The sequence below is a fragment of the Microcebus murinus genome, chromosome 2, assembly GCF_040939455.1.
Source record: "Microcebus murinus isolate Inina chromosome 2, M.murinus_Inina_mat1.0, whole genome shotgun sequence".
NCBI lineage: Eukaryota > Metazoa > Chordata > Mammalia > Primates > Cheirogaleidae > Microcebus > Microcebus murinus.
In genome coordinates, this window is record NC_134105.1 from 50,515,874 (window position 1) to 50,531,057 (window position 15,184).

The 15,184-nt window shown below is 40.9% G+C and overlaps 1 protein-coding gene across 1 annotated transcript in view; it reads left to right on the top strand.

Moving 5' to 3' along the window:
* CACHD1 (cache domain containing 1) overlaps positions 1-15,184 on the top strand; it is a 205,381-nt gene that overhangs the window by 168,732 nt on the left and 21,465 nt on the right. Inside the window, exons 13-17 of the mRNA XM_012767130.2 lie at positions 2,445-2,613; positions 7,586-7,728; positions 8,349-8,530; positions 9,862-9,972; positions 14,738-14,860. Of these exons, the coding sequence (XP_012622584.2) occupies positions 2,445-2,613; positions 7,586-7,728; positions 8,349-8,530; positions 9,862-9,972; positions 14,738-14,860 (728 nt within the window). The remainder of the gene's footprint in view (positions 1-2,444; positions 2,614-7,585; positions 7,729-8,348; positions 8,531-9,861; positions 9,973-14,737; positions 14,861-15,184) is intronic.

The following is a 15,184-nucleotide window of genomic DNA, read 5'->3' on the forward strand; positions in this document are numbered from 1 at the left end:
AACTTCTCAGTCTTTTTCAGTGATACCGGTAAATTCTGGCCACTCTTCTTAGACTAATTAGATATAATCATGTACTCATCTCACGTTGAAACATTAGCTTTCTCAGCGTTCTAAAGTTGTTGAGCAGATCACTATCAGTGAAAAATTAAGGAAGTAATAAGTAATGAAATGGAAAGGATTTTTTTTTTAATGGTTTACCTGGTTACCCAGTAATAAGGACAAATATTTTTTAAGGTCTCTTTACTTTGGTGGGGAAAAGAGTAGATACACATCTTATCCTAAAGAATAAAATGGATTGTTCTATTAATAATATAATTCAAACTGAGTTAGCTTATGCTGAGGGTAATTGGTTAAACTGCTTAGCGTCCATAGACATAGCAGATACTGATGGATTAGTTCACTGAATTAATTTAACTATAATTTGAGGGATATGTTGGCAGCATTAAGAGATTACTTTCTCACTATGTAATCTAAGTCATTTTTTTAGCATTTTAGGAGGCTGTTTGTTATGACAGAAGAAATTCAATACCTGTTTGAATAAATGTTCGCATGTTACACAGTCCTGGTTCACTCCAGAACAAGAATCCCATGTGCAATCAATGAAAAAAGGCACTGCCCAGTCATGGAGAGCCCTTTTTAGGAATGTCATAATTTCTTTTAAAGCAGAGATTATTTTTTCAGCTAAGAACATAATAGACCTATATTGAAATCTGTTTTCCTAAGGACATTTATGAAGTGCTACTTTTAGAAGCTTGGGGTAAATTTTTACTTTTCTCTTATAAAGAGACCCAATTATAAAATTATATTCTTGTCATTCTGGTAGGGTTTTGTCTTTTGTTTCTTTAGAATATGCAACATAGGAAACAAACTTAAAGGGTACTAAGGTGAGATTGAGAAGAGAGAAAATAGTAAATGCCACTTCAGAACACCTTGTCACTTTCTAATTTGAGGAAAGGAGGAAGAAGATTAAATTAGTTAATCTAATTGAATATCTTTGGCAGCAGTACTTGAAAGCAATTCTGGGAAGATACAAATTGCTTCTGTGTTTAAAGATTCTTCAGCCATCCTCACAAACCATAAATTTCACTTAGCTCTAACCTGACTCGTTAAGAAGTTCTGCCAGGCAAGGTGGCTCACGCCTGTAATCCTAGCTCTCTGGGAGGCTGAGGCGGGCAGATTGCTCAAGGTCAGGAGTTCAAAACCAGCCTGAGAAAGAGCGAGACCCCGTCTCTACTATAAATAGAAAGAAATCAATTGGCCAACTGATATATATATATATATAAAATTAGCCGGACATGGTGGTACATGCCTGTAGTCCCAGCTACTCGGGAGGCTGAGGCAGAAGGATCGCTTGAGCCCAGGAGTTTGAGGTTGCTGTGAGCTAGGCTGACACCATGGCACTCACTCTAGCCTGGACAACAAAGCGAGACTCTGTCTCAAAAAAAATAAAATAAAATAAAATAATAAAAAAAAGAAGTTCTCCCTCATTACTAAGTAAATCAGTTGAGCTATTTTATAAGGCACTATCCTTTAGTACTGACTTAGCCTTCTTCATTTATTTACAAACCATCTTTGAACAGGTTCTGTCCATCTTCTAATATAATTGACATAATAGAGAAGCTTTGCATTTTTGTATTTTTAAGTCTTGATCAAGGAGCTAGAACTAAGTATATTGGCTTTTAATCCTTTGGAAGACATTTTCTCCACTAAATTTTTTCCAATATCCATTCCTAAATACCAAGTGAATCTGAAAGTACTACTGTTTCTACACATGAACTTAATAAATTAGACTTAACTACAGCACACTTACCTACCTTGGTCTGAAATGACAAATCAGGCAGGCTCTGCAAGGATGCCATAGGATTTGTGCTTTTCATGAGTTTAAGTAGTGATGTTGATCATCTCCAACCTAGAAAAGAAAAAGTGTTGGGAATAGAATGAATAAACTGGATTCTGTAGTATTGACTGCTCCTCAGTTTTTTGATTTTTGTTTTTAATAGTGGGGATTCACAATTGGCTTGAAAAATATTCAACTCTCAGAACACTTTTTGCAAAACAAATTATGTAATTTTAAGTGCATTTCAAACCCAAATAGAAATAATTGTTGTATTATTATACCCTACTCTAAGCTTGTGTCCATTAATCCACATTAGCAAAAAAGGGCTAGGGTCACAGTTTCAAAGGGACTCCTTACTTATCCTTTCATTAGCTCCATGATTTTCTGTTACAGAAAGTTCCCTCAACAAAAAGAAAAAACAGAAAGTACAAAATTAGATACCTTCTATTACCCTATCTTCATGTCGTCATTCATTCATCATGTATTTAACAAACATCTTGCATGTAAGGGTGGAAGACAGAGAGGCAGCAGGAAATAATGTATGCAAAGTCCCTGTCCCCCTGGAACCTTCGTTTTCAGTGTTAGAATTCTTTATTGATTTTTATAGGTACAAGACACTTCCTTTATTCTGTGTATTGTGGTGATACAACCGGAAATACCTGTCAAGCAACTGAAGAACCTCAACACCGTTCCCAGCAGTAAGCTGCTGTACCATCGGCTGGATCTCCTGGGCCAGCCCACTGCTTGCCTGCACTTCAAACAGCTGGCGACTCTAGGTAAAGCCCTTGTGCTCCCTACGAGGTCTTAGAAGCTTGTAGAAGCTCACCATAAATACCAGTTCGAATCCCACCCACTCTCCCCCCCCCCCCCTGCAAAAAAGATGTTGAACGCTTACAGCATTGGGTGGTTTGGGGATACAAATGCAAAAGACATTTGAAGCCTTGCCGTGGATCAGACTGTCTGGCAGGCACTGAGACAAGGATTTGTGTACCGGCAATTTAGACAGTGTGGGCCTTCAGAAGAAACCAGTGAGGAAGTAGGGGAAACAGGAACAGGGAAAGGGAAAAGACAAACCAGTTTGATGTCAGGTGCAGTTATAACCTGAGCCTAATCCTGCAGGGGAGCTCTGGAGTGTAAATCACACCACTGAGGTTGCCCAGACCAAAGGAAGAGAAACTCGCCTTTCATGTTCTTTAGTCACTTTCAGCTTTCCACCAGTGCTGGGCAAAGAGGTCTCAGCAGCCCAAAGACAGTCCATAAAGAGAGTCACAGGTACAACCCCATTAAAAGTAAGTACGCAGATAGGGTGTTTTAAGGTGGGTGTGTAGAAGAAAAGTAAAAAAAAAAAAAAATCCAAAAGAATTCGGCTGGGTGCAGTGGCTCATGCATGTAATAGTAGCACTCCGGGGGAAGCCGAAGCAGGAGGATCACTTGAGGCCAGGCGTTCAAGACCAGCCTAAGTAACAGCAAGACCCCATCTCTACTAAAAATAGAAAACATTAGCTAGGCCTGGTGGTGCATACCTGTAGTACCAGCTACTAGAGAGGCTGAGGCAGGAGCATCGCTGGAGCCTGGGAGTTTAAGGTTGCAGTGAGCTATGAGCGATATACCGCAAGTCCTTATCTTCAGTAGGGCTTAGGAATAGACAAATAATTCAAAGGCAGCAAAAAGGAATTTACATTTTTATGTCCTGGATGTTTTATATTCATCACCTGAGTTGACCTGTGATAGATGACAGACATTTGGATTTACTAGGGATAAATAATTTTCCCCAGATGACACAGAAGGTAGCCAAACTGAGATTGGCTCAGGCCCCTCTGTCTGCCACGTGCCAGACACGTACGAGGCCTCTGTGGTCTGCGCTGGCAGTGTACCACAGTATGCTCACAGTATAATAAAACAGATATTCTCCTCTTCACTGTCGAAAAGACTTAGGGTTCCAAAAAAGTTAATGACTAAGAATCATCACACAATTGGCACACTGCACAGAGGGCACAGGTGGGAAGAGGATCAAAGATAGAAGTGATCAGTCTCTAGATTCCAAATTAGAGTTTTCGTGTTTGGGTTCCTCCCTTGAATTCCATCCCAGAGAATTCTGCCTGGACATGAAATCAGGAGAGCAGTCTAGACTCAGGGGTCCCTTCAGTGGCACATCCTACAGTGTTGACAATTTGGAGAGAGCCAGTGTTGTTGATCCAAAAAGGCTAGATTTTGTATTTCTTTGTTTTGATTTGGTCCTTGGGGGTTGTGTTTGTTTTTATACAAAAGAATATGGAAAAAACTGATATTTTTAAGAAATGCTATACTGAAAAGCTAATGTCTGCATGCTCTTTTAAGTTCTGTGTGAACAAGCAAAAAAAAACACTACTGGTGAAAATAAGATTGCTGTTTTGAAATTTGAGACAGTAAAGCACAACAGTTTTCTTAATGAGAAAGAAACTCAAGCCATATTTTCTTATTTCCTTTGGATAATCTCATAGCTCCGTTCTCCAATATGGCGGCCACTAGCCCCACAGAGCTGCTGGGTACTTGAAATGTGGTTGGTCCAAATCAAGATGTAAATGTGAAATCCATGCTTTATTTTTTTTTATATTGATTGCCTTTTAATTTTTTTTTTTTTTTTTTTTTTTTTTTTTTTTTGAGACAGAGTCTCACTTTGTTGCCCAGGCTAGAGTGAGTGCCGTGGCGTCAGCCTAGCTCACAGCAACCTCAAACTCCTGGGCTCAAGCGATCCTGCTGCCTCAGCCTCCCGAGTAGCTGGGACTACAGGCATGCACCACCATGCCCGGCTAATTTTTTGTATATATATTTTTAGTTGGTCAATTAATTTCTTTCTATTTTTGGTAGAGACGGGGTCTCGCTCAGGCTGGTTTCGAACTCCTGACCTTGAGCGATCCGCCCGCCTCGGCCTCCCAAAGTGCTAGGATTACAGGCGTGAGCCACCGCGCCCGGCCTTGATTGCCTTTTAAAATGGTGATACTGCTTTGGATATATTGGATCCCATAAATATTAAAATTAATTTAATCTATTTCTTCTTAATGTGGCTACTCAAAAATTTTAAATTACATTTGTGGATTGCATTGTGTCTCAGCTGGACAGCAATGCCTCACAGAGATGACTCTGAAAATGTAATTTATCAACGTAAACACTTTACATGTGATTAACAGGCAGACCTTAGGCCAGTGTCTGACTTTCACAGCATGGGATCTCTTTCCACCTTGCCACCCCTCCTCACCTGGACATTACCTCTTCTCATCCAGGGCAGTGTGGACAGGTAATGAAGGGTAGCTTAGTTGGGATTAGTTAGTAATGAAAGTGAACCAAGATAATCGAAATACAATAAAAAGGGAATGGAAAATATGGGAAACATGGCAAATAAATGGTTTCCATCTGATCTCATTAATGATGGGGATTTTGAGGCCAGGTATACATCAGATCTGTCTTCAAGAGAGCTGATGGAAGGATATCGTCTTTCTTGATACACAAAAGAGGAAAAGAAGAATTTTTTAAAGAATACATCATTTAAGGCAGTTTAGCATGTATGTGTGTGTATAAGGAAGTTTGTCTACCTCGGGAACACAAAGCTGTGGGTCCTGTTTCTTGATTATTTCTTTGTCTCTCTTTGTGCTTAGTCCATCTTACTGCACCAGCTTTTTCTAAAATGTCAAAAAGCCGCCACCCCAAGGTGTCTCCCTTTCTCCTAACGTTCGCCCCACTGCAACGCTCTTGTCTCTGAAGTGGATGCGTGCCTTTGACACCTTATATTATTGTGTTATTCTCACATTGCTGTTGGACCCTAAGTTCTATGAGTTCAGGAATTATCCTCTTTCCTCTTCTTGGCACATCCTTGCTTGGAGGAACCACAGGAGCATATGCATGTGAATCCACAACCTAACCTTTTAAACCTCTGGTTTTCTTCTCTTTGATTAATCTCCTAGGATAGCCTATGCAGATATCACAAAAATTAAATGAGAAATAACATCATTGGAAATAGCATTTTCTGAGTATAATAGACTAGGTAATTCTGAATCCTCAGAATTCTGAAATCCCTGGATGAAAATGCAATTCTGGATTAAAATCTCCTTAGAAAGCATCAAAGAGCTAACATGATAGTGAGGAATTAGTGGGCCAAAATCTAGGAGAAGACAAGAACCGGGAGAAGAAAGCCAGCACTCATAGCCAAATATTTGCAATGCACATATTTACCAATACAGAAGAAACAGATGTGAAATTAAACTGTGCTTTAGGTGGCTACTTAGGACTAGGAAGAGAGAAAAAAATCAAATTCAAGGTCCACGAAAGGTGAAGACTCTAATAAATGAAGCCACTCTTTTCCACCCCCTACCCCCTACACACACACATACATGCTTTTAGCAAAGATCCTAAAGGACTGCATCTTGAGGGTAAGAGTGAACCACAAATAAATCAGGCCTTAATTTGGGATTCTTACCATCTGAGTGATTTAGGGAACTTCAAGCATTGACCTCTGAAATGGAATGGTCTTAGACTAGCTGAATACCAGAGTCACACAGTGCCATGGTTAGGCCAGTGTCCTGGCTCCTTCCTGGGGACCATTCCCACCACCCCACTGGCATCACCTTGCAGTGTGGCACTCAACAGAATCACACAACAGTGCTCACTGGGGGAAGATACTCCCATTCCCTTAGGCCCCACGCTATTCCTCAGATTAGTCAGAGATCACCAGGCTGCAAGGAACCACAACACCATGTGTGAGAACTAACAAAACAAGTAGAAAATGACCAATGGGCTTAAATGAGCTAAGCACCAGCCGGGTACGGTAGCTCACGCCTGTAACCCTAGCTCTCTGGGAGGCCGAGGCAGGTGGATCGTTTGAGCTCAGGAGTTGGAGACCAGCCTGGGCAAGAGTGAGACCCCATCTCTACTAAAAATAAAAAAAAAGTTAATTGGCCAACTGAAAATAGAAAAAAAAAATGAGCTAAGCACCATGATGGTGCTTTCTAGAGCCTTTAAGAACATGGTATGGTTGAACAGTAGAACATCTCAAAGACAAAGATTTAGTGTTTTTGTTTCATACATTGTGGGGATTTTTGTCTTAAATAGGAAATGGCTTTCCTGTTAGATAGAACCAGTAATTAAATACGTACACATTAACACTCTGTTTCTACAAGCTTTGGTTTATGTCAAGTTTGGCTGCCATCATCTGTGAGAATAATTTTTTATTTTTTTGTATTGATTCCACTGTTCCGTCTTTCTCTCTTCCTAAATAATACTACAAATGTGAATAATAATAGTTAACACACGTTTGCTTTACACATATGAACTCATTTAATTCTTGCCGTAACTCTGTAAAATTGGTGCTATTATTTTCCCCATTTTGCAGGTGAGAAAAATGTGACACGTATACAACTTGCCTCATGTCCACACAGGCAGATTCAATCCAGGCATGTCGTACACTGCCTCCAAGTCCCTAAGAAGTACGGGATACATACAGATATGCAGATCTAAGGCAGTTGAAGGCTTTCCACATCCAGCACTGGTGTTTACTTGTGCCTCTCTCTGGTCCTGATTGACTGTAAGGACCGCAAGCTCCCTGAAGGGAGAGAACATGGCTTTTTCCTTCCTTCCTCCTCTCCGAATCTTTGTGTCCCTGTGGAAGATGTTAAGCCACCATGACTGACGGCTTGGCAGAGCGTGAGGGAGGCTTTTGTTAGGGCCTGAGCCGGAGTCACGGTATTCTCAGGCCTGCTTTGTTTGCTTCTCTTTCAGAGAGTCCAACCGTCATGCTGTCTGCCGGCAGCTTTTCCTCCCCCTACGAACACCTCAGCCAGCCGGAGACAAAGCGCATGGTGGAGCACTACACCGCCTATCTCAGCGACAACACCCGCCTCATTGCCAACCCTGGCCTCAAAGTGAGTGCTGGCCTGGGGCCCCTCTGCTGGTGTCCCCCTCCCCAGGCCCGGGAGGGGGTGCTGGCAGTGAACCTTTGAAGTGGGAAGCCCAGCTCTGCATCTGTGCCTCTCAGCTGGAGGGCTGGAAGGCAGAGCGTGCGGCTGGTCAGCAGTGACCCTTCTGATGGATTAAGAAGCCCTGTGAGCCACACGAAGAGCCGGTTTCAGGCCTCAGATGTACTGGGGGTTTCCAAGGTAGCAGGGTGTGATTTAGAGGCCAGTGGAACTTTCCCAGCCCCATCCTTCCCCGGGGAAAGAAGTACAGTACCCTCAGTGTTGAGATAGATATGAAGTTTAAGGAGCAAAGATGGGGGGGCGGGTTGTATCTTTAATGACTCGCCATAGGATGTGTCTTTATAAACTCAGAAAGCCCAGCTAGGATGAACAATTGAGTAATCACACATCCACTGGCTATATTTCTGTAAGTTTTTGTTTTCACCAAGTTTGGCTGCATCCATCTGCTGTGGAAAGATTTTTAAGTAATTGGGCTTGGCTTCCCTGCGACAGAGCCCTGCCAGCAGCCCACTCTCTTTTTATGTGAGTTTTAAAGGATCCCTGCTATGTCTTCCTTTGTTTCCCAGTTCTCTGTCAGAAATGAAGTAATGGCTACTAGCCACGTCACAGATGAATGGATGACACAAATGGAAATGAGTAGCCTGAACACTTACATTGTCCGCCGTTACATAGCAACGCCCAATGGTGTCCTCAGAATTTATCCTGGTTCCCTCATGGACAAAGCATTTGATCCCACTAGGAGACAATGGTGAGTTTTAGGGGCTTCCATTGTCAAAGGTTCCCCCCAACTCCTGGAGAGACCTGATAAATACATACAAGAAAGCAACTTCAGGCAGTCACACTAAAGAAGATACTTTCATGGTGGTGAAAAATGTTTCTGAATAGTTTTTGCAATGTCACATTAGCAACAGCTTTGTGGGCTTTTTGTGTCTACAATGTTTTTATCTCTTCATTGAAATTTTGAAACTGAAATGCTTTATGCTTGCCATTTGGATTCCTAGCGGTTTGTTGGATTTCTACTTTGTGCAAAATGTGTCCGTTTTACTGCACATGGCTATGACATCAAATAACAGCTCATGTAGGACCTGTGAAAAATGAACACATATAAATTCAAAAACATTCTTCTGAGTTTCAATTTTATGTTGATTTTCAAAATCAAAAGTGAGCCAGGTGCTGTAGAAGAGGGGACAACTTGGGCATAAAAACAGAAATTCTATGGAAAAACAAGCACCACATATACTCACCAGCAAACTGGTATTAACTGAGCAGCACCTAAGTGGACACATAGGTCCTACAGTAATAGGGTATTGGGCAGGGGGGAGGGGGGCGGGTATATACATACATAATGAGTGAGATGTGCACCATCTGGGGGATGGTCATGCTGGAAACTCAGACCTGTGGGGGGGGATTTATTGAAACCTTAAAATCTGTACCCCCGTAATATGCCGAAATAAAAAAAAAAAGAACAAGAATTCTAGTCTTGTTCTGGGTAGCTGCTAAGTCATTCATGAATCGGTTATTCCTAATGCCTGCCCCCCCTTTACAATCTAGGATGCATTTTTATGTGCAAATTTTATTTTCTTTCTACTTCATTAGTCTCTTTTTAGTCTCTAAAACATCCATCCTATAGAATTTTGTAAAAGCCCAGATATGTGCTGAGTTTAGTACTTTTTTTTTTTTCTTTTTGAGACAAGGTCTTGCTCTGTCTCCTGGGCTAAAGTGCAATGGTACAATCATAGCTCACTGCAACTTCAAACTCATGGGCTCTAGGGATCCTCCTGCCTCAGCCTCCCAAGTAGCTGGGACTACAGGCATGCACCACCATGCGTAGCTAATTTTTCTATTTTTTGTAGAGACAGGTTCTTGTTCTTGCTCCAGCTGGTACCTGTTTTTAAAAGAGAATTTCAGATAGTTGGTGCTACAGTCAGACATAAAAGATAGGAATCCTTCCAGATTTTAATATAACATAAGCACAATTTGTAATAAGTATTTTTAGCATTACAAGCTCACTTTTCTTTGAAGTAATTGGAGTAATTGTTCACACTCTAAAATAACATGATTTTCTTTGGTCTCTGTTAGGTATCTCCATGCAGTAGCTAATCCAGGGTTGATTTCTTTGACCGGTCCTTACTTAGATGTCGGGGGAGCTGGCTATGTCGTGACAATCAGCCATACAATTCATTCATCCAGGTAGTATTTCCATTAATTTTTTAGTCATTTCTTTAACATATCAAGAGTATTTTGAAAATTTGAATTGAATAGTAGACACCAAGACTTTTAGGGGTAAAAGCATGACCTTTGACCTTAGGCGGGCTGGGATTCAAACAGCTTCTCCAGCTCCGTCACCTTTGATTTTTTAGCTGCCTCCTGCCATCTGTAAAGTGGGGATGATGCCTACCTCACAAGGTCATTGTGTGAGTTGAGTCATGGAAAGCCTCTTAGCCCTGTTTTTGGCAGCCACGATGATGTTTACAAAAAAGAAAATGATCTTGGAGTCAGTAGAGCAGTTTGTAGAATGGAAGCCTGACAATTATCATTGCCAAAGGGTATTTTCCCAAGCAAAGGGGCAATTTTAATGAAGAAAAAAGTACCAAGACATCAAATTTATTACCTTCTTTTATTTGGAGCTAACTCTTTGGAATTATATAAATTGTTTGTTTTTCAAAATTTGTCCTTGAAACTGTCTCTTGGGAGATGTGAAGGCTTTTTGAAAATTTATTTTCCCAGAATGCTATATCAGTATCACTGTGAATATATTTAGAGCACTTTATATTTCCTGCTTTTGAGGTTTCAGTATTTAAGCTACAAATGTCAGTGAAATGTTAAGCGCAGAGGTAAGTCACAGACGTCGTTTTAATTTCTTCAGTATTCAAATAGCTGTTTTTTTTCCTCACAACCAAGAAAGACCGTGTTTTGACTGATAACCTGTAATGATGCCTTAAAATTTATAGGAGACAGATTTTCTTGTTTAACTTCATGCTTTTCACTGGTGCTCATTACATGTCAAATGACTGACATGCAGTAGAATTCCTCTAACGCAAGTTCATCGGGAGCAAGAATTGGGAAGCAGCACGGTGTGGAATTTCAAATATCAGGGCCTCTGTCTCTGTGGAGAGTGGGGCCCCGCAGCCAGCCAAATGTTGATTCCCTTGTAGGGCATGGTCTCTGTCTGACTCTGTCAGCTGTCCCCAGAATGTGATATTTCACATGTAAACAAGTAAACACTCATTTAGAGCAGATCCCTCGATGTTCCCGCTAGCAGACCATCTGTTGGGCACACGCCTACTAACGTCTGAATGGTGAGACCCGTCATCCCTCCTGTGTTTTCTCATCAGCGGAGGAGCAGTAAACACAGGCTGTTTCTCTGAGGGGACAGCAGTCACCTTGGTCTTTGATTACAATGAAATGGGCCCGAGCTGGGCTGGCGAAGACGCTGTCACAGCGTGGGGAATAAAAACCGAGGTGTGTCTTAGCCGTTAGGTGATAGCTGGCCTCCCCTCACGTGGCAGCCCAGTGTCAGGAGCCGTTAGCTTGCCCTTCTGTACGGCATTCTTTCTGTTCAGGAGCACAAGGACAGGGGCAGATATTTATGCGTGTATACGTGTTTTTGTTCGGGTTAGGATGGGTAGAAGAACTCTGATTTGGTTTATTGACAAGTATTTATCATGTCAGGCCAAACGAAACATGTTGGAAATGTGGTGGATTTTCAAGTTAGATAAGACCTGGGTTCAAATCCCTAGTTTGGTTACCTTTACATTGTGGGTTGAACCTACATAAGCTTAGATATGCGAGTGTATCAGGTGCGAGAAATGGCAGTTTAAATCCCAGATTCTGTCTCCTGTGTCACTCAGTGAGTATGTATTCCCAGAAAAATCGTCTGCTATTGCCCTGCACAGTATGCAGGCCCATGAACCTAATTGTTTATATATTTTGCTTAGCTGAATGTGATTTTACTGTTTAAAGCCATATATTTTTCATTCAAAATAATTTAGAATGCAAGTCAACTACCTCTTCTAGTGCCCAACCAAAGTGGCTGTGGCTTTGGGGGTTATATTGGTAGGTGGGCTTTGCAGAGGTACTTTTTCCAAATGGTTACCAGTGATTTTGGCCTCCCTACGCCAGCTGGAGGACCTAACCCATCCTAAGATGGTTCCACTCTGAAAAAGTAGGTTTGCCATTTGCTATTTATATGACTATAAACAAATTTTTGCCTTTGTTTCCCCACCTAGGAAAGTGAGATATTAGAGCCTATCTCAAATGATTATTTTAAAGATTCAATTAAATGCTATACGTTAAGCTCTTAGAACAGTGCCTGATATGTGGTAAGGGCTCTATAAATGTCAAGTACTTTTATTATGTTTTATGACCTCCCTGACCCTTATATGTCAAACAGAGGAAATAAGGCCTATGTCGAACTGATATGATAAAGATTAAAGAAGAGGCTGGAGCGTGCGCAAAAAAAAATAATAATAAAAAAAATAAAAAAAAAAGATTAAAGAAGAGGCATATAAAATGCTTAGCACTGTACTTGACAATGTCGAGTCCCAAATAAATGGTAGTTATTTTTATTATCATGCTATTTTTACTTTAAATTTCTGGCATTCTAACAGGTCAGAAGAGAAAGCTTAAGCTAATATTCAACCTGTCATGAAGCACTCCCATTCACCCTTGGTTTTCAGAAGTGGTTTGGCTGAGAGTTAGGGGAGGCGTTTTCTAATTCAACACTCACTTCTCAGTTACTCATGTAGCTGTCTTGTGATTCTTCCCTAAGCATTTTTAGTGCCCTGAGAATCTAGGTTTGCATTCTATGGAGAATGATGATGCTGCTAGAGATGAAGGGCAGTCATTGATTAAGAGACAATTAGATGTGTCTTTGGCAGTGAAAATCTCTCAAAAGTATTACAAAGAGCCTGGTCTGTCGTACTTCGAAATGTAGGTTTGGTGTGATTTTTCTATGACATTCTTTATGAGTTGCCATGGTAACAGTGTACCTTTGTGAAATGCAGGTAAAAATATGAATACTAGACTTTCTTCGGTAGTATACGTGCTCTCACTTCAGGGGAAGTTTAGAAATAAAATTACCTTATCCCAAAACACCTGAGTCGTATTTTTCACTGAGGCAGTCATAGTATTGTAGCAAAAGCCAGATTTGGATACTGGTCTCTCTACCATAAATAAAAGGTGATCTGAGCTATCTTATTTCAGTCTTTTAACAGTGCTAAACCCAATTTTTTTCATTTATGAGATAGGAACTATGATTCCTTCCTGGCTTTCTCACAAGTAATTAAATAATGTAGGCCGGGCGCGGTGGCTCACGCCTGTAATCCTAGCACTTTGGGAGGCCGAGGCGGGCAGATTGCTCAAGGTCAGGAGTTCGAAACCAGCCTGAGCGAGACCCCATCTCTACCAAAAATAGAAATAAATTAATTGACCAACTAAAAATATATATACAAAAAATTAGCCAGGCATGGTGGCGCATGCCTGTAGTCCCAGCTACTCGGGAGGCTGAGGCAGTAGGATCGCTGAGCCCAGGAGTTTGAGGTTGCTGTGAGCCAGGCTGATGCCACGGCACTCACTCTAGCCTGGGCAACAAAGTGAGACTCTGTCTCAAAAAAAAAATAATAATAATGTAAAGTTGCCTGGAAACTCTTGAATGCCCTGCAGATCTAAGGAGGCAGTGTAACTTAGTGGTTAAGAGTATATGCTTTGGAGTTGGAGACACTGAGTTTAAGTCCCTACTTCCACCAAGTATTCACTGTGTGATCTTGACCAAATATGTAATTTCTTCAAGCTTTAGTTTTCTGGAAATGATAAGCCTCATAGATTGCTATGAGAAATAATTGAGGTTTTTGCCATTTTTCTTTTGATATTTTCTTTATAAAGATTAAGCAGGCCGGTAGATGATATTAAATGATGGGCTCTTAGAAAGCTCCATGTTGGATAAACTCTGCAAATTCTCAGGCACAAGAGTGCAGGAGTTCATTGGTCAAGTAACCCATGCCTTTCCAATTACCCATGAGCATAAATTGAAAAGAACCAAGGTTCTAATTGAGAAGTCCATATTTCTGATACACCTAGCAATTTCTTGAAATATTTTCTCTCTAAAGAGTAGTAAGCTCATTAGCAGCTTGCTAAGCACCGTAAGCACACTATCTCGTTTAATCCCAATAACAGCTTTACAAAGTAGATATTATTATCATTCCCATTTTCAGATGAGAAAACTAAAGCTTGAGAAAGTTAAATAGCATTCCAGAAGCCACAGGGCCAAGATTTGATTTCAGATCTGCTTGATTCCAGTTTGCATCGTGTTGTACTGCTCACCTTTTCTATTCCTTCACTCTCCTCCTTCTGAGAGTAGTATTGGAGAATGGAGAAAGGAACCAGGAGAGTCTTATTGTACAATATAAGCCATGCTCTGAATGGAATCAGCTTTAGTGTTGTGGACAGAAAACTAGACTAGACATTGTTCCTACTAGGTTTTGTACAACCTGACACCAGTCACTTAGTCATTGTCAGATCTCAGTCTCCTTACCTACAAAAGGAAAGAAATAACAAGGAGATTGCTCAGGCTCCTTATCTGGAGATCTGCTGGAAGTAACCACGGTAACCATCCATCTACCCTTCCATCTGATGCCTCTATACCCATATTTTTGCCAAACAGTCCAGCCACTCTGAACATTTGTAATGTTAGGAGACTAGTTATATTTCATAGCTATTCATGGTTTGGGCCAGTCTTACTTAGAAAGTCCTCCTTTAAGTCTTAAAATTTTCTCTTATGAAATCTCCATGTTATGTTAAATCAGTCGTTTAGTTAATTGTTTTGGGAGGCGGGAAAATTGGGGAGGAATGGTGGGAATGTATCTCTGATACCATACAATGTCCCTACAATTTGAACATAGCTTTTACCTTTGAATATGCCATGCCTCTCGTTCTCATTGATCTTTTTCACATAAAGTACACAGCTGTCTTCTGGGCACACTGTGGCTGTGATGGGCATTGACTTCACACTTAGATACTTCTACAAGGTTCTCATGGACTTATTACCAGTGTGTAATCAAGACGGTGGCAATAAAATAAGGTAAGCCCTTTACAGACCCTGTTTCCTTTCTAGCTGCCACTATACAAAACATCTCTATTGAATGGCAACCACATAGTTATGGTTAGGACCAGAAGTTGAATTCATGGCCTGCATGTGCCATTAGGAAGATTTTTGTTCTTTTTCTCTCTTTCCTTTTTCTAAGATATATACTGTTTGTGAGTTAGACAGACTCAGCACACAAGAAGGAGAGTAACTGTGGCACAGAATGCACCACAAGCTTTTGTTTCCCTAGAAGTCAGTAATTAGAAGTTTCCCATATCCTTGGTACTAGAAAGACCAGAGTGTACTCTCTTGGGTAGTACT